Consider the following 19141-nt stretch of genomic DNA (forward strand, 5'->3'; position numbering starts at 1 on the left):
TCAATTTATATTTATTTAAATATTTCTTTCATGTAGAGTGTTGCAACTTGCTGCTCTCCTAGCATTGATTATTGAACCAGAAGCTTTTTGAAAATAGGTAATTGCTGAGTGCAAATGTGCTAACATTCTATAGTATCTAAAATGTTGCATCTAATTTAAATAATTTTCCCTAAACATGTACATTTTTGTAGCTTATAAAGAAAAGGTTATATGTGAACCCATACATGAAAGGCTTTGCTTCAATAAATCTTAATTCTGTTAAGTGCTATAATGCCTTAAGAATTTGTTTTCAATTTTAATTATATTTTTCAACCTTGCAACTTTTGTAAAAATATGAGAATTTCTAGAGAATTTATTAAAAACACCACATTAAAGCATTTGTAGAACAGTGCAAAGTGACATATTCCTTCTAAACAGTATTCCATGCAGATAAATTGATAAATTGAACAAAGTAATTGATTCTAACTATGAGCTTTTAGAAACTTTGTAAATCTTGAAAGTGGTTGGCATTTGTTTTTCTAAAATGTGGTTGATGATGAGGGAGATACATCTTTTAGTTGTGCTGGATCAAACCAAAGACTACTCCTCCAGTAGCTAACCACAAATATCAAAGTGTAGACCGTGTGGATAGCATAAGTTCAGTTGCACTGTCTTGTCTATTCTGAAGGCAATATATTGCTACCATGACTAGTAGCCAGGTTCCCATGCTTAAGGATCATTCCATGAAAATATCTCTAAGGGACCCTTGTATTTGCAATCTTCATGGATTACACTGTCAAAGCAATTTTGAAATTTGAAATTCACTGGTAGCGAACGCCCCGTTCACAGAACTTTGAGGCAACATAAGCATTGAAATTAGTAATTCTCTGGAGCCTTTGATGCTTTCTAAGTATCAAGACTTACAAACCTATAGACTAATTTTCTATATACAATAGCTTGCCCTGCCAGTGTAGGTAAACATAAACAAGGAGCTACTCCCATGCCCATTAGCACTGATTATGTTACCTAGTTGGGTAATGAAACATCTGCAAGAAAACAACCAAGCACAAAGAACTTCTCACTTTAACCCTGTGAAGATAATAAATGTGATATTTCAAATGATACTTCCTACTATTGTAAATTAGTTTCAGTATATTATTTGCTACTTAACAGACCAGTCCTATCTATGTTCTGGAGCTTTAAAAATAGTACTTTTGAATCCGACTGCTAGTAGGATTTACCTTTTGAAAAGATAACTTGGATATATGCTTTAACTTTGATATTTTTAATTCAGCACACAGCACTCCTGTTGACATGCCGAGTAGAGGTCAAAATGAAGACAGAGACAGTGGCATTGCTCGATCAGGTGGTTATCCTTTGTTCCTTTCAGAAATGTAATCAAAACACTGTAATGAAATATCACTCAGTAGATTCAGATTTAATTTTGAGATGAAATTCATACATTCTTCCTTTGAATACTGATAGTATGTTTAGAAACAGGAATTACTTGCTTGTCACTTTGTTGTTAGTATAGATCAGGGGTAGGCAACCTTGGCTCAGGAATTCTGGGAGTTGAAGTCCACGAGTCATAAAAGAGCCAAGGTTGCCTACCCTTGGTATAGATCAAAAAGTATCTTGATCTTTTTTTGTGTGTGTGATGTCCACTGTTAGATATTTTCCAAACTCATTGTTGGAGACTTGCCAGTCTTGATTTTCTACTATTTACAGTTTATTGATTTTGAGATAAATGTAAATGTCATCATTATGCCACCTTCAGGTTCTTAGTGCTACAAGCATATAGATAGTAGAGGACAGGAAAGCCTGGAGGAACATTGTCCATAGGGTCGCGATGGGTCAGACACGACTTCGCAACTAACAACAACAAAGACAAAATGAGGCTTTACATTTAATTGTTACTCATTTACTCTAGTTCCCAGAATTACAACATGGTCATGATTCTCTTATTTCCATCTTTTTCTTTCTTTTTAATATTAGATCTCTTGTGGCTACTATTCCTTTTCCTTTTATAATCATTTCTGTTGTTATTAAGATTTCTGCAAGGAGTTGTGTTTTTTCCGCTTGTTGCAGGAATTGGTCCTTCACTCTGGATCTTAAAGATTCCCATTTGCAAATGCCTACTTTGTAGGAACAAATTTTAATTTCTGAATGTGCCATTTACCCATTTATGAAGCAGACTTGCTCTAGCCATTCTTCCTGTTTGCAAACCACTCTGGCAACAAGCTGTCTTTAAAGCCGTTGTAGCTCTTTAATTCTAAATTTGAGATTATATTCCAGGACTGCTATGAGACTTAACGGTATTTGCTTTTTTTGAAATACTGATCAAAATCCTCTCTACCCACAAGAAAAGGCTGGGTGCTATTAACTTCTTATTGCATTGAGAGACATAGAGTAAAAGAAGAGGAATATCTCTGTTATGTCAACACTACGCCTTGAACACAATCATAACTGAAACATCACAATCTGGTTCTCATCATCAACAGTACTCTGAATCAGCACATAGAGTTGCAGATTAGACACTTGGATATGAACTTCATTCTTCAGGAGCTCACTTCTTCCACATTGCAAATTTTGAAGCTTGAATGGCGTAGTCTCAGTCTTTCTAGGAGAAGGCTTCTCTCTTTCATTTACCAGAGGACAAGAGAGAAATAATCCACATCTTTCAGATAGAAACAACATATTTTCAAGTAAAAATTGAAGATAGTTTGTCATGCAGCTAATTCAGTACCTAAAGTTACAATTTCTCCATTAACTTGCATCACCACATACGGTTCTGTACTACTGGTTTTTCAAGAAGCTAAGATTAATATCCTTTTGTGAGGATATTTTGTTTAGCAATAAGACTGGATAGGGTTCATAGGTTTTACTCAGACTGCAATTGAAGTCAGTAGATGTTGTATTTCATTTCAGAACTACTTGTGGTTTCAGTTCAACAAATACATCAGGTGTATGTATTTGAAATGGAAAGGGTTTTCTGCCCTATCTCCATTGCTGTTTTCAGAGCAGCATTGTTGTCCTTGATATGCTCCCCAAACTAATAGTTCAAGTCCTACTCTATTATTTTCAAGGTACGTGGTCTTCTATAACCTCTGGATTCTTTTTGATGTTTTCCAAAGTTACTGCCTTGAATTTTGGTCTAAGCTACACCTATCTGTTGCTAGATTCTAAGATAGCTTCATTGCTATGTCAAGAGATATCTCCTTCAGCAAAAATATTTCCTCCCTTCCCAAGTCAATCCCTAGTTTTCATTTAAAACAGGAAATAATATTGGCTATTTTCTTTAATAGACCTTCAATTTTTTTCAGAAACTATTGCTATATTTCCTAATTGTTTAAACCATGTTGCCTAATTTATGCACATAAATTCACAGGATCTACATAGAGAACTGCATTTATAGATAAGTATTCAATTCTTTCTATCTCTTATGTTCAGTCCATAAAATAAAAATTCTATTGGCTGTCTATAATAGAAGCATGGCTCGGCCACCTTCAAGTTCAGAAGAAATTACATTCTGATAAAATTACTGACATTTTTGCTTTGTTGACAGCATCCCTGAGTAGTCTCTTGATGACTCCATTACCATCTCCCAGCTCCTCTTCAAGTTACCAGCGCCGCTGGCTTCGAAGTCAAACCACAAGCTTTGAAAATGGTATTACACCTACAGTTAGAAGGTGGGTTAACGTAAACATTCTTCTTGTAATACAGATGTACGTAGTTTATATTTGCAGTCTAAAAAAAATAAATAGGTCTCACGGTCTTGGGCATTCAAAGCTATGGACTACCCTATTTTCCGGCGTATAAGACGACTTTTTAACTCATGAAAATCACCTCAAAAGTTGGGGGGTCGTCTTATACTCCCAGTCGTCTTATACGCCGGAAAATCAGTGATCGGGCGGGAGCCGGCAGGACTGCCCTGCGCGCGCACGCACTCCCCAGCTGTTAAGGAGCACTCCTTAGCAGCCGGGGAGTGCGCGTGTGTGCAGGACTGTCCTGCCGGCTCCCGCCTGACGCTCTTCCCTCTTGAGGCAGCATCCCCGAGGACTCCTTAGGAGCCGGGGAGCGAGCGAGTGGGAGAGCCAGCCAGCGAGCAAGCGCGCGGGCAGGCGGGCGAGCAGCACCTGCTTTCGCGCCGCACCGGAATTTCTCCCGCGCTCGCGCGCCGGCCTCCCAGATGCCCCTCGCGCAAGCTCTGGATGCTGCCGCGTGCCGCCCGCCTTTCTAGCGCGGCTTCGTCTCTTTTGCGCTGTCTTGCGGGCGCCGCCGCCGCCGCCCCTCAACGTGCATCCCCCCCCCGCCGCAAAAGGGTGTCATTTGTCACAGAAAAAAAAATTGGAAGGGGAGGAAGCGCCCGACGTACGTGTGGGCTATAGGTAACCCAACCCTAGACCATGGCAGCAGGCGTTGGGATAGGGGAGGCGAGGCGCGCGTTCTTCCTTCCCTCTGAAGAGGCAGCCCCGGCAGTTCTTCTTCCACTGGGCTTACTCCGTTTGCTGAATCTTTGTAGTTACTTAAGTAAGTGCTAGGCATTTTTAATAGGTTGCATCCTTTCTTTTCTCCACGTATTGGCACCTTGCCTTTCTACGCTCTTACCTCTCTGGCTCTGTGTTTGAATACACCTACATGCTGCACGCACCGGTAACTTTAACAAGCCAAGATGACGTCAAAATGATTGTACCACTGATACGACAAAATCATTGTACCACCATATGCCTCCCTTTCCCCGACCCGTGAATCCTTTGCAAACACACATAACCATCAAAATCCCTTTTCAGGGCAAACCATATTATGAATTCTCTTTTTTTTCCCCCAGCATTTTCTTACATGAGAGATTATAAATTAGTACTAAGGAGTGCTCGTTAACAGCTGGGGAGTGCATGCGTGCGCAGGACTGCCCTGCCGGCTCCCGCCAGACGCTCTTCCCTCTTGAGGCAGCATCGCTCCCCGGCTCCTAAGGAGTCCTCGGGGATGCTGCCTCAAGAGGGAAGAGCGTCGGGCGGGAGCCGGCAGGACAGTCCTGTACACGCGCGCACTCCCCGGCTGCTAAGGAGTGCTCCTTAACAGCTGGGGAGCGCGCGTGTGCGCAGGACTGCCCTGCTGGCTCCCGCCAGACACCAGCCTGCCCTGCTTCCTCCACAGTGAGAGGGGAGGGCGTGCCTTCCTGGGCTCGCTGATTTTCCGGCGTATAAGATGAAAAATCTTGAAAATCATCTCAAAAGTTGGGGGGTCGTCTTATATGCCCAGTCGTCTTATACGCCGGAAAATACGGTACTCTAAACCAGCACAATAGTTACCATACTTTTAATTTTCCTGTTCATGTCTAATTAAATGAGTTTACATGAAAGTTCACATATATTGGCTAAAATATGCAAATTTACTCTAAAGAGCAATCCACCCTGGAAGAAGGGGGCGGGGCAGAGGAAAAGATGAAAATTTTATGCTCATCTTGTTTATGGCAAAGGACCATAGTTCAGTAGTGTAAAGCTGCCTTTCTGTTTTTAAGGAATTGCACTACTTTGTAATGGAAGAGCTTCATTTTAAAAAAGATAGAATCAGTGCTTTTTTGTCCTTCAGCAAGTTTCCTCACTATCCAGATTTAGGGTTACTGAACCTTTGAGCACAAGATGCTACAAATAAATATGTTGAGAACCTTTTAATTAATAGAACTTTAGGTGACCTAGTAAATTGTTCTGCCTTGAACTAATTAGTAATGCTTAACTAACACAACGGAAATTAGCCAGGTTTCAAGGTAAATAAGGAATGAAATACATAAGAGGTTAACAAACCATCAACTTGGGTGGAGCTTTGTAGAAGATGATTCAGACTTAGAATAAGGAAGACTTTCCTAGTCCTAAGAGCTACAGTCTCCATCCTGGAACCATGGATGCTCCATCACTGAAGGTTTTTAAGAAAAGGTTGAACAGTCATTTGTCTGGGATGCAATGAGATTCTAGCAGGTAATTAGATTACAAGACCTCTAAAGATCTATTTTCCAACCCTATAACTCTATGAACAATCTAATGGGAAGAAATACCACTAATAGTGAAATGTGTTTCATATACTTCATGTGTAATTATTAACACCCAATTGCTATGAAGGCTCTGCTATTATATTCCTGGTAGACTCAACCCTCATTTGAAATATGTTAGCCTGTCATTAGTTGAATCATGTATTGAGATGCAAACACTATCTTGGAATCTTCTATGAGTTAGTGGAAAAAAGTCTGAACTCAACACAAAATAACATAATTAAAATGGGGTGATACTGCCAATATTCTCTGTAGTCATTTTACTTGTTCAGCCAGAATTGTGTTCATTTTAGATCAATTTATTTCAAATCCCTTGTTCAAAGCTTAAAAGTCTTATCTCTGTTTTTATCATCCCATCAGGAATTGCTGGTTAACATAACAGAATAACAGAGTTGGAAGGGACCTTGGAGGTCTTCTAGTCCAGCCCCCTGCTCAAATAGAAGACCGTATACCATTCCAGACAAGTGGCTGTCCACTCTCTTCTTAAAAGCCACTACTTTTTATATTGTGGTGATCAAAACTGGATATGGTCTTACTAAGGCACACTACTGGCTCATATTTAAGGGATTGTCCATTAAAACTCCAAGATCTCTCTCACAGTTACTACTATTGAGGCAGGTTTCACCTATTCTCTATATTTGGGGTTTTTTATTTTGTCTAAATGTAAAACCTTACTTTTCTCTCAATTGAATTTCATTTTGTTAGATAGGGCCTATGGTCAGGTCTGTTGAGTTCCTTCTGGAACTTGAGCTTATCTTTTGGGGGTATTGGCTATTCCTGCCAGTTTAGTGTTTTCTACAAATTTCATGAGTTCCCCTTCTATTCCCTCATCTACGTCATTTATGAAGATATTGAAGAGAACTGGGCCTAAGATGGAGCCTTGTGGTACCCCACTGCTTATTTCCTTCCATGTAAATGTAGTACCATTGAGTGTGATTTGTCAACTGGTTAACAAATCCATTTAGTGATGTTGCTGTCTATCCCAAATTTTTTAAGGTTGTGGTCTACTTTGTCAAATGCTTTACGAAATCCAATATACTATGTCCACAGTATTTCGCTGATCCACAAACGATGTCATTTTGTCAAAGAATGAAATAAGATTTATTTGGCATAATCTATTTTTGACAAACCCATATTAGCTTCTGGTTATAACTTCGCTTGCTTGTAGTTTTTTTTTTGCAGATCTGTTACTTGATTATCTTTTCTAGGATCTTCCCAGGTATTGATGTCAGGCTGATTGGCCTGTAGTTTCCTGGATCTGTCCCCCCCTTTTTTTGCTTCTTTTTTTTTAGGATGGAAACTACATCAGTTCTCTTCCAGTCCTCTGGTAGTTCCTCTGTGCTGCATGATGTTGAAAGATAGGGTTCAGTGTTCTGAGATCATGTCTGCCAGCTCCTTTAGAACTCTGGGATGTAATCCATCTGATCCTGGTGATTTGAACTTGTCTAAAGCAGACAGGTGTTCTCTTACTATTTTCTTGCCTATTTTAATTTGTATTCCTAGTCTCTATTTTACGGTTCTATTTTTGGTAGGTTGGGCTATTTTTGCTTTTTGTGTGAAGACAGATGCAAAGAACGAATTAAGCAGCAGTGCTTTCTCCCTGATGCTTGTCACTTCCTTGCCATCTTCTCCCATTAGTGGACTGATTGTTTCCTTGACTTTTTTGTTTTTTTACACGTTGAAAGAAACTTTTTATTATTTTTGACATTTATTGCAAGTCATTTCAGTCTGAGCCTTAGCTTTCCTGACTTCATCTTTGCAAATTCGGACTATATGCTCTATGCTAGTATTCTGCCTTAGCAATGTGTCCCTCTTTCCATTTTTTATACTTATACTTTTTGTCTTTCAGTTTATCAGAGAGTTCTTCGTGCAACCATCCTGGTTTCTTCTTGGATTTCCTATTTTTCTTTTTCAGAAGAATTGTGCTGGATTGCGCTTTTATAATAATATTTTTCAGAGTTTCCCAAGCTTCTTCAGTTGTTCTCCCTTTAAGATTTTCATATATATTGAATCCTTCCCAAACTCTCTGTAACTTTGTTGAAATCAGCTTTTTAAAAGTCTGAAACACTAGTTTGATTATTGTTATGTCTGCATTATATTGAAGTCCAGTGTGACATGGTCACTCTCCTCCAAAATTCCTGCAACTTCAACTCCTATCATTTCTTCTCTTTAGTAAGAATTAAGTCCAATATAGCTGACCCTCTAGTTCCTCTTCTACCTTTTGGATAACAACATTGTCAGCTAGGATCATAAGGAACATGTTTGATCTCCCATTTGATGCAGAGTTTATCTCCCAATTGATGTCAGGGTAGCTGACCTACCGTGGTAGGTTTCCTACATACATTTGTTAACTGATTAGCAAAAAGTTCATCTATTTCCTCTGCTTGTTTGGGTGGCCTATAACATACACCTATGGCAATGTCATTCTTTTTCTCTTACATTAATTCATATGCATTCAAAAATGCTTTCATCTTTGGTTTTATGCATTTCTGTAGTTGTATAGTGGTCTTTTACATATAATGCAAATCCCCCTCTTCATTTGTTAGGTCTGTTTCTTTTGAACAGTTTATATCCTTCCAGCAGTACATTCCAGTCGTATCATCCCATCAGGTTTCGATAATGGCATCTACACTATACCTGCCCTCATGTACCAGTACTTCAAGTCCACCCTATTTGTTCCTCAAACGTTGAGCATTTGTGTATAGGTATCTGAGTCCTTTATGGCTGACCCTGGGTATGCTTCCTACATCTCCCGTTTTATATCTGAGTTTTTCTTCCTTCTCATCACTCACTACCTCCTTGTTTGATTGGGGTCTCGGGGGGGGGGGTTTATGTTTGGGATTAGGTGCTAAAGATCCCAAACATTAGTTACCCTCCTCCTTCAGATTTAGTTTAAAGCCCTTTGGATAAGCTGAGCCAGTAGTTTTCCAAATGCATTCTTTCCAGTTCTGGTGAGGTGCAACTCATCTCTTGCTAGAAATCCTTTATGTAGGTAATGCAAAACATGGTCTAGGAATCGAAAATTCTTTGGTGGCAGCATCCCTTAAGCCAGTGGTTTATTGATCCTTTATTGATCCTTTATTACCTTTTGTTGGAAGTACAGATGAAAACACCACCTGTGCTGCTAATACTTAACTTTCTTGCAGAGCTGCTCATAGTCTCTTGATATTATTTTCAAGTTTATTGTCGTGTCATTCATCCCTAATGAAAGAGAGGAAAAGGGTAGTAATCTGTGGGATTGATTATTTTAGTAAGTCTCAAACACACAAAATACTGAATAACTGGTTGAGAGGAATTTGGTAGACATAGCACTCTATAAAATATATAAAATACAGTAATGTTTTAGTATTAGGATCTTAAGCAAATTGTGATTACACAGTATTTTTTAATACCAGTCATTTCAATATGTGTAGTCTCATTGATTTCTATTGGTATTTATAATTATATATTCAATCATATATATTGCAAAAGTATTAAAATGATTTTGATCTACATTCAGTACAGACATCAGGGCGATTATAATAAAATCAATTAACATGATTTTTGCTATAAAATGCTTTCTTGTAATCTTAGGATAATAACTAATAGAGTGTATGAGCTAACAGGTAAGACGTCTAAAAAAATGAAAGGGAAAAAATCTCCTCTGTTTCTGAATTTGGTCTAAACATCTAAATTGTGTTCCTATCTTAAGAAAGATCGTTTATTTACAGAATAAGTGCAGGTGGCATCACGGTCCTTTCATTCCTAGGTGCCCCATTATTATTTTTTCCTTTTTGACCATTTAATTCTTGGACCGACTCATGAGGGAGGCCACACCCTTGACTTGGTTTTCTTATCTGGACGGTGGTTTGATGATCTTGGTGGGGGTTCCCCAACTATTATACCCCTGTCATGGACCGATCATCATCTCCTGCGGCTGGTCTTCCATTTTGCCACCCCCCACCGTGGGTGTATGGAGCCAACTAGATGGTACCGCCCCAGACGCTTAATGGACCCTGATAGGTTCCAGGCAGCGCTGGGGTCCCCACCTGCCTCCGTTGCTTACAGCTCGGCGGATGCCTTAGTGGAAGCCTGGGAAAGGGCAGCCACGGAGGCACTTGACCGAGTTGTACCCTTGCGGCCCCTGACCCGGTGCAGATCCCAGCGAGCTCTATGGTTCTCCGCGGAGCTTCGGGAGATGAAGCGTTGGAGACGGGGCCCAGAGAGCTGTTGGAGGTCCAGCCGATCCGAATCCGACCTATTGCGACTAAGAACCCACATTAGGTCTTATCTCGCAGCGATAAGGGCGGCGAGGTCTAATTACTTCTCCGCACTTATCGCGTCCGCAGATAACCGCCCGGCCGCCCTGTTTAGGGTGACCCGCTCCCTCCTTAATCAGGAGGTGAGGGAGGAACCCTTGCAGGGTCGTGCCGAGGAGTTTGGTCAACATCTGTCAGATAAAATCGCTCGGATTCGGACCGGTCTGGACTCCAGCTGGGCGGAGTCTGACGATCAGGACACGGGCGGTCTTGTCAATGTTATCTGGGAGGAGTTTGATTCTGTGACCCCTGAGGAAGTGGACAGGATTATGGGGAGATTGAGCTCCACCACATGTTTATTGGACCCGTGCCCTTCCTGGCTGGTGTATGCAGCTCGGGAGGGGACACGAGGCTGGTTCCAGGCGGTTATATCTGCCTCTTTGAGTGAGGGTAGTTTCCCCGCCGTCTTGAAGGAGGCAGTGGTGAGACCTCTCCTCAAGAAGCCTGCCTTGGACCCAGCTGTGTTAAATAACTTTCGTCCGGTCTCCAACCTTCGCTTTCTTGCGAAGGTTGTTGAGAGTGTGGTGGCGCATCAGCTCCCTCTAGTCCTGGATGAAGCGGATTATCTAGACCCGTACCAATCGGGTTTCAGGCCCGGGTACAGCACAGAGACGGCATTGGTCGTTCTGGTGAATGATCTCTGGAGGGCCCGGGACAGGGGATATTCCTCTGTCCTAGTCCTATTAGACCTCTCAGCGGCTTTCGATACCATCGACCATGGTATCCTGCTGCGGCGTCTCAGGGGATTGGGAGTGGGAGGCACAGTTCTTCAGTGGTTCTCCTATCTCCTGGGACGTTCGCAGTCGGTGTTGGCAGGGGGGCAGAGGTCGACCCTGAGGTCTCTCCTTTGTGGAGTTCCTCAGGGGTCAGTCCTCTCGCCTCTCCTGTTCAACATCTATATGAAACTGCTGGGTGAGATCATTCGTGGTTTTGGAGTTGGGTATGCTGATGATACCCAGCTTTTCATTTTGACCCCAAACCACCCCAGTGATGCCCTCGACGTGATGTCCCGTTGCCTGGAGGCGGTTCGGGTCTGGATGGGGAGGAACAGACTTCAACTCAACCCCGACAAGACTGAGTGGCTGTGCATACCGGCATCCCGGGATATTCAGAATATTCCACCTCTTTCCATGGGGGGTGAGTTTTTACCCCCCGTAGATAGGGCTCGCAACTTGGGAGTCATCCTAGATTCGTGGCTTACTTTGGAAGATCATATAGTGGCTGTGACTAGGGGGCCTTTCGCCCAGGTTTGCCTGGTGCGCCAGTTGCGGCCCTATCTAGACCGGGATGCCCTGCGCACGGTCACTCACGCGCTCGTGACCTCTCGTCTGGACTACTGCAACGCTCTCTACATGGGGCTTCCCTTGAAGACCACTCGGAGGCTCCAGCTGGTACAGAATGCAGCCGCGAGAGTTGTCTTGGGAGTTTCCCAGTACTCCCATGTTACACCTTTGCTCCGCGAGCTGCATTGGCTACCAGTTGTCTTCCGGGTGAGGTTCAAGGTTTTGGTAATGGTTTTCAAGGCATGGGTCCGGAGTACCTCGGGGATCACCTGCTGCCGGCGTCAACTTACCTCCGCCCTGTGCGTTCCCACAGAGAGGGCCTCCTCAGGGTGCCACCGGTCAGAGAATGTCGGCTGGTGGCCCCCAGGGGGAGGGCCTTCTCTGTGGGCGCCCCGGCTTTATGGAATCAGCTGCCGGTCGAGCTCCGGATGGCACCTGACCTTCGCTCCTTCCGACGCGGCCTGAAGAGCTACCTGTTTGAGCAAGCCGGCCTGGCCTGATGGGGGATGTGCTGGGGTTTTTATTGGGGATTTTTATTATTCTACTGTTTTTAGCTCGGGCTCTTGTTTAATTCTTTTTTAATTTTTGTATTTTGTATTTTTATGTGCCCTGTTCACCGCCCTGAGTCCTTCGGGAGAAGGGCGGTATACAAATATAATAAAGATAAAGATAAAGATTAGACAAGCAATGGGGATCAGATTGCCATTTCTTCACTGCTTTTTAAGAAGAGAAAATACATATTGAAAAGAAAATGAGATAAACTGAAATGTTGAAATTGACTGAAATGTTCACAGGGCTGAGATAGTTCCAGCTAGGTTCATGCTTCTCTAAGCTCACACTGTGATTGGTTTAGTTTTGCCTTAATATATGTGGAACCCTAGCCTTTATGGTTTTTCTTTATTGATTAGTCTTTATTGAATGAATCATGTCTAAGACAAATAATGGCTTATCAAGACCCAGTTCTGTTTGACTGAATGGAATTCTTGAGTGTGTCGCCTTACTATGCATCAATTAAAACACTTCAGGCATTTGCTAACAACTGAACGTAGAGTGCAACTTTCTTCTCCAATAGGTCAGTTGAAGAAACGTTCAGCATGGCAGATGAAAGCTGTGGCCTCAATCCTGCACTGATTCGAAGGAAGAAAATTGCCATCAGCATCATTTTCACCCTTCCTGAGAAAGAAGAGGCCCAGAGAAATTTCCAGGATTTCTTCTTCTCTCATTTCCCCTTATTGGAATCCCATATGGGCAAGCTGAAAAGGGCAATTGAAATGGTAAAGCAGTGAACAAATTTAGTTTCTGTGCCTACAACCCCTAAGTGAGTAAGAATGAGAGATAACGTATTAGGTTATCTCTAGAAAGTTTGTAACTCAATTCTTCAGAAGTTTACATGCTGAATTACCAAAAACTATTATCTATCTAAGAATTTCAGTTTTCTATTTTTCCTGTACTTCCTGAATGCTGGGAATAGAGTCCAAATAAATGACAGAAGGGTTTGCATGTAGAATTAACAGTATTTTATTTATTTATTTTAATTCCATTTATATCCCGCCCTTCTCCGAAGACTCAGGGCGGCTTACAAGCTTAGCAGTAGCCTTCATTCTATGTATATGCCTGCTTATTAGGGCTTTCACACACCCCCAAGCGGCATTATTACAAAGTCAGCTTAATTGCCCCCAACAATCTGGGTCCTCATTTTACCTACCTCGGAAGGATGGAAGGCTGAGTCAACCAGTACGTGCATATCCCTCAATATGTTTCCTATGCAAGCAAATTTCTAGATTAGAAATTTATAGCTTTACAAAACATTTGTTCTAGATGGGTGCACTGTACTTATAGCCATTAAAAAATAGGACAGTGAATCATGCCTGGCCGGGGCTGGGCTGGTGACATACCCCTTTCCTGTGCTTTCGTATGATATATCGGTGATAAATCTGAAGGAGGTTTAAATTGCACCCAGCATTCCTCCTCATTTTTAAATAAGTCCTATTGTGTTCCCCTCCACTTAGGTTTATTTAAAGCCTTTTTATTTGAGTGCATGACTTGTGGTAGTGCTTCCTGAGCAGAATTTTCGATGCATCTACCTGACTGTCCATTTTTAGGTGGCAAATGTTTTACTTGACTTTTTTTTCTTTTTCCTTTCCTTTTTTACGGGAGGGGAAAGTTTTAAGGCAGGGGTAGGCAACCTTGGCTCTTTTATGACTAGTGGACTTCAACTACCAGAATTCTGGGAGTTGAAGTCCACAAGTCATAAAAGAGCTAAGGTTGCCTACCCTTGTTCTAAGGGCTGTACTGAGATGGTTAAGGGAACAATGCAGACTAGTTGAGGCTGTATCATACTTTTGGGTGGGGCTGAAATTTTCTAGTTTTTTTGGTTTTTTTCATTTGGGGGGCTAGCCTACTTCTGTAGTTTTTGGATACTTTCTGCTTCAAAAGAGCTCTAGATTTTTTTTAAAAAAAAAGGTTTAGGTTGCATGCACCTGCTCTAGAATTCTTTTCTTTGTAGGCAAATACCAGAAAGAAGAAAGTGTAAAAACCTGTATCTCAGGTTTGATGTCTCAATAGACATCCAGAAAGAACCATCTTTGCATTTATTTTTAACCCGTTCTTATTTTTCCCCCCCTAAGGCTATGATCACATGTAGAAAAATAACAGAAACAAACCAAAAAGTGCAAGTTTACATTAGCTGTATTATGGATGCACTGGATGAATTTAGGTGAGTTATTGTTACATCAAATTTTGTTGGCATGGACAAGATATGCATCTGTTCTTAAGATTAATCTATTTCACAACTCAGATCCTGTTCTTTTTTTTTACTCTTGTCCTTGCACTAATCTATAGATAGTTCTCGATTTATGACCAGTTGAGTCCAAAATTTCTGTTGCTAAGCGAAACAGTTGTTAAATGAATTTTGCTCCATTATATGGCTTTTCTTGCCACAGTTGTTAAGTCAATCACGGCAGTTGTTAAATTAGTAACATAGTTGTAAAGTGAATCAGGACTCCCCATTGACTTTGCTTGTCAGAAGGTCATAAAAGGTGATCAGATGACCCTGGGATGCTGCCATTGTCATAAATACATGCCAGTTGCCATGAATTTTGATCACATGACCCTGGGGATGCTGTAACACTCGTAAATGTGAAAAATGGTCATGTCATTTTTTTTCAATGCTGTTCGAACAGTCACTGCTAAATGAACTGTTGTAAGTTGAGGACTAACTGTATATTTGTGTAGATTTTAGTGAAGATTGAATCTCCTTCACTTGAAACTAAACATTTACAGTGCAGGTACTGAGGATGAAAATATTTCAAACTTGATTTCTGTAATAAGTTGATAATAAATAGACAATTCCTACTTTTATTTGTTGACCTCCCCCTTCTCTTTTTCTTCAAATCCTTCAGGCTAACGTATGCTAGAAGTGATCTTGTATGCAACATTACTTTCTGAAAGAGGCAAAAGATCATTTGTGGATGGTGATTTATGGGATGGTGATGTCATTTCTGTTCCTGAAACACACACAACATATACCTGCAGTTCAGAAACATAATCCTTTATCCAGTATTGGCTTATGAGAGCTGATTGTTAAAAGTTTTAGGCATTAAAAGCAAAGCTGAGCCACAATATCTAGCATGCAATATATACTTTTGGCAACAAATGGTACAGTAGCAATGGAATTACCAGAATTGATTATTAAATATCAGCATGCCACTGCCTTTGCCTATAGCATAGTATCCATAGCTTTATAATATATCAGGATAGAATAGTTTTTGAAGAAGCAAATCTGCCTTGTTGACTTCAACCCTCATAACTTCATGGATATTTCCATGCAATTTACTTTGTGGCAATACAGAAGTCGTTTGCCATTGCCACCTTTGAGTATTTACTTACCAATATTCCTGGGATTTTGTAATGGTTTCCCATCCAGGTATTAGTGAGGTCCAGTTCTGTTTAGCCTTTTTAGAGTCTATCAGATGCTCCTATTTTTATTGGATAGAATTTTTTAAAGTAAAATTTAAAGCTGCTGTTCCTTAAATATATGTTGGTTGGTTATAATAAGTGTCTCCATTATGCATTTATACTATGATAAATGCTTCAGTGTCAAGGGATCACTGTCAACATTTTTTTTACTTTATATATTTTAAGCCATTGTTTTTCACATTTGGCAACTTTAGGATGTGTGGACTTCAGCTTCCAGAGTTTCCCAAGATGCATGCTCTAAGCCAGGGGTCTTCAAACTCGGCCCTTTTACGATTCATGGACTTCAACTCCCAGAATTCCTCATCCAGCGTTGCCTGGCTGAGGAACTCTGGGAGTTGAAGTCCATGAGTCGTAAAAGGGCCGAGTTTGAAGACCCCTGCTCTAAGCCCTTAGTTAGGCCATTCTGGTCCCAGAAATAAATGGTACACAGTTGTATAGAATAGAGGCCAGTAGCATTTTTGCCTAAATAGTTGATTAGCAATTCTTCAGTAGCATGTTTAATAATAGTAAGTTGCAGCTGAGTAATTGTAACTTTTCAAGTTATCACACTGCTGGTTAGATTTATATGCCACTTTCCTGAAATCTCAAAGGTGTCTTTTTTTCTTCAAAAGGCAACTGGACTGTTTTTTTTTTCCTTGAGGAGACAAAGAAGAAAACATTTAGCTTCTCGCCCAAGAAGCTTTGTCAGTTTTGATGGTGGGGGGATGATGAACCTTCTTGGATGAGAAACGGAACATTTTTTTCTTCTTCCTCAAGGAAAAAACCCAGTCCAGTTTCTTTTTGAAGGAAAAAAGCACCTTTGAAATAACTATGACCTGGATGACTGAGAATCTCCACAGATCCATTCCTGAAACTTTCAGGAAACAAATGATGGATTGAAAATGAAAAGCAGAGCTGATAACTGCAGTGGAATAAGAGCTGGCAGGTAGACTGGGTCTTTGATAATTCTTCTCCGGAGAAGGAGAGGACTTGAGTTCACAGTGTTCCAGACAGCTGGTTCTGGTGAGAAAACTGCAAGATCGCAGTCTCGAGTGGAGTTCTCTGGGAGTCAAGGAAAATAGTCATAGCTCAAACCATGGTCGTCACCTTTGAAAAGACATTAAATTTGCATGCTTTTCTAGTCACTTCCAGAAATTGCTTTTAAACTGTTTTTTAGCTGTTAGGAACCTTTGGATTGACAAATTTGACAATGAGTTTTCTTCAATCTTTAATGAAAGAAGTTTTAACTGCAAGTTTAACAAGTTAAAAAAATGGGATAAAAAGCAAAATAGTGATTTTGATTTTAGAAAGTTACAAATGGACTAAGATTTCAGATTAATTTGAAATAAGATTTTGGAATTAATTATAAAGTATCCTTTCCATAGGAAAATGTTTTTGTTTTGATTTAAAAAAAAATAAAGATAAAAATTGGAAACTAAAGCGAAGTAGAATGAATTAAGATTACATTTAAAGGAGAACACTTAAATTCAATTTACAATTACAGAGTGAAGAATATTGAAGAATATTTGTGAATAGTGGATCCAGAAGTTAACTTTAAGAGTGTCTAAGACTTTGTTTAAAAAATATTGTGGAAGAGGAACAAATTTTTACCTGACAAGATTGAAACTGATTTGAAAATGTCAAGCTATAAGAATGACATGTAAAAAAAAATGTTGCACTGCACATACAAAAGAAACTGACAGATGTTTTTATAATTAAAAAGGATATTTAAATAACAAACCAAAAGAATGACCTGGATAATTTTTGTACATTGAATTTCGAAAAGAGGCTTGTTAGAAATTTTGAAGAATTTGTGAAGGGACAGAAAAAGTGAAAAACCAAGTTCTAGGACATATTTAAATAAATAGTTTGAAGAAACTAAAGATCAAGATAATTAGAAGTAAAAGGCAGGAATATAAAATTGGATTATTTAATCAAGATTTAAGTAGATATGTTATTCTCTTTGGTAACCTTTAATGGTCTTTAGATGATCAGGACTAAAACGAGGTTTTAAGGATTTATTTATAGATCATAGATGGGACATGGGAAGAAAAGATCATTTGTTGTATTTAAAGAGAAGGTGATAAGTTATTAAAATTGTTTATACTCGTAATGAAGGAGAAAGGTCACTTTTTATATTCCTTTTTCTTTACTATCTTCTTTTTATGTTTTTTTATTTTCTGCACATTCTAATTTTTATTTTTATTTTTTTCCATTGTATTAATTGTTACTATTGTAAATGTAATTTTTAATAAAAAAAATCTTTGTTGTTGTTGTTAGTTGCGAAGTCGTGTCCGACCCATCGCGACCCTATGGACAATGCTCCTCCAGGCCTTCCTGTCCTCTACCATCTTCTGGAGTCCATTTAAGCTCACACCTACTGCTTCAGTGACTCCATCCAGCCACCTCATTCTCTGTTGTCCCCTTCTTCTATTGCCCTCAATCTTTCCCAGCATTAGGCTCTTCTCCAGTGAGTCCTTCCTTCTCATTAGGTGGCCAAAGTATTTGAGTTTTAGCTTCATGATCTGGCCTTCTAAAGAGCAGTCAGGGTTGATCTCCTGTAGGACTGACCGGTTTGATCGCCTTGCAGTCCAAGGGACTCGCAGGAGTCTTCTCCAGCACCATAGTTCAAAGGCTTCAATTCTTTGGCGCTCAGCCTTTCTTATGGTCCAACTTTCACTGCCATACATTGCAACTGGGAAGACCATAGCCTTGACTATACGCACTTTTGTTGACAGGGTGATGTCTCTGCTTTTTAGTGTGCTGTCTAGATTAGCCATGGCTTTCCTCCCCAGGAGCAAGCGTCTTTTAATTTCTTGGCTACAGTCCCCATCTGCAGTGATCTTGGAGCCCAGGAAAATAAAATCTGTCACTACCTCCATTTCTTCCCCATCTATTTGCCAGGAATTGAGAGGGCCAGATGCCATGAACTTGGTTTTCTTAATGTTTAGTTTCAACCCAAGTTTTGCACTCTCCTTCTTCACTCGCAACAAGAGGCTCTTTAGTTCCTCTTCACTTTCTGCCATTAGAGTGGTATCATCTGCATATCTTAGGTTGTTGATGTTTCTTCCGGCAATCTTAATTCCAACTTTTGATTCATCTAGCCCTGCCTTTCTCATGATGTGCTCTGCATATAAGTTAAATAGGCAAGGCGACAGTATACAGCCTTGCCGGACTCCTTTCCCAATTTTGAACCAATCAGTGGTTCCGTGTCCAGTTCTCACTGTTGCTTCTTGGCCTGCATATAGGTTTCTCAAGAGACAAATAAGATGGTCTGGTATGCCCATCTCTTTAAGAACTTGCCACAGTTTGTTATGATCCACACAATCAAAGGCTTTAGCATAGTCAATGAAGCAAAAGTAGATGTTTTTCTGGAACTCTCTAGCTTTCTCCATGATCCAGCGTATGTTAGCAATTTGATCTCTAGTTCCTCTGCCTCTTCGAAATCCTGCCTGTACTTCTGGTAGTTCTCGATCCACATACTGCTGTAGTCTAGCTTGTAGAATTTTAAGCATAACTTTACTAGCATGAGAAATGAGTGCAATGGTGCGATAGTTTGAACATTCTTTGGCACTGCCTTT

The 19141-nt window shown here is 40.4% G+C and overlaps 1 protein-coding gene across 1 annotated transcript in view; it reads left to right on the forward strand.

The window, feature by feature from the left end:
- Positions 1 to 19141, forward strand: part of FNIP2 (folliculin interacting protein 2) — an 80344-nt gene that overhangs the window by 40165 nt on the left and 21038 nt on the right. The window contains exons 7-10 of the mRNA XM_081332632.1: positions 1274 to 1345; positions 3545 to 3668; positions 12676 to 12877; positions 14231 to 14319. Of these exons, the coding sequence (XP_081188758.1) occupies positions 1274 to 1345; positions 3545 to 3668; positions 12676 to 12877; positions 14231 to 14319 (487 nt within the window). The remainder of the gene's footprint in view (positions 1 to 1273; positions 1346 to 3544; positions 3669 to 12675; positions 12878 to 14230; positions 14320 to 19141) is intronic.

The sequence above is a fragment of the Vipera berus genome (assembly GCF_964194415.1).
Source record: "Vipera berus genome assembly, chromosome: 7".
Classification (NCBI taxonomy): domain Eukaryota; kingdom Metazoa; phylum Chordata; class Lepidosauria; order Squamata; family Viperidae; genus Vipera; species Vipera berus.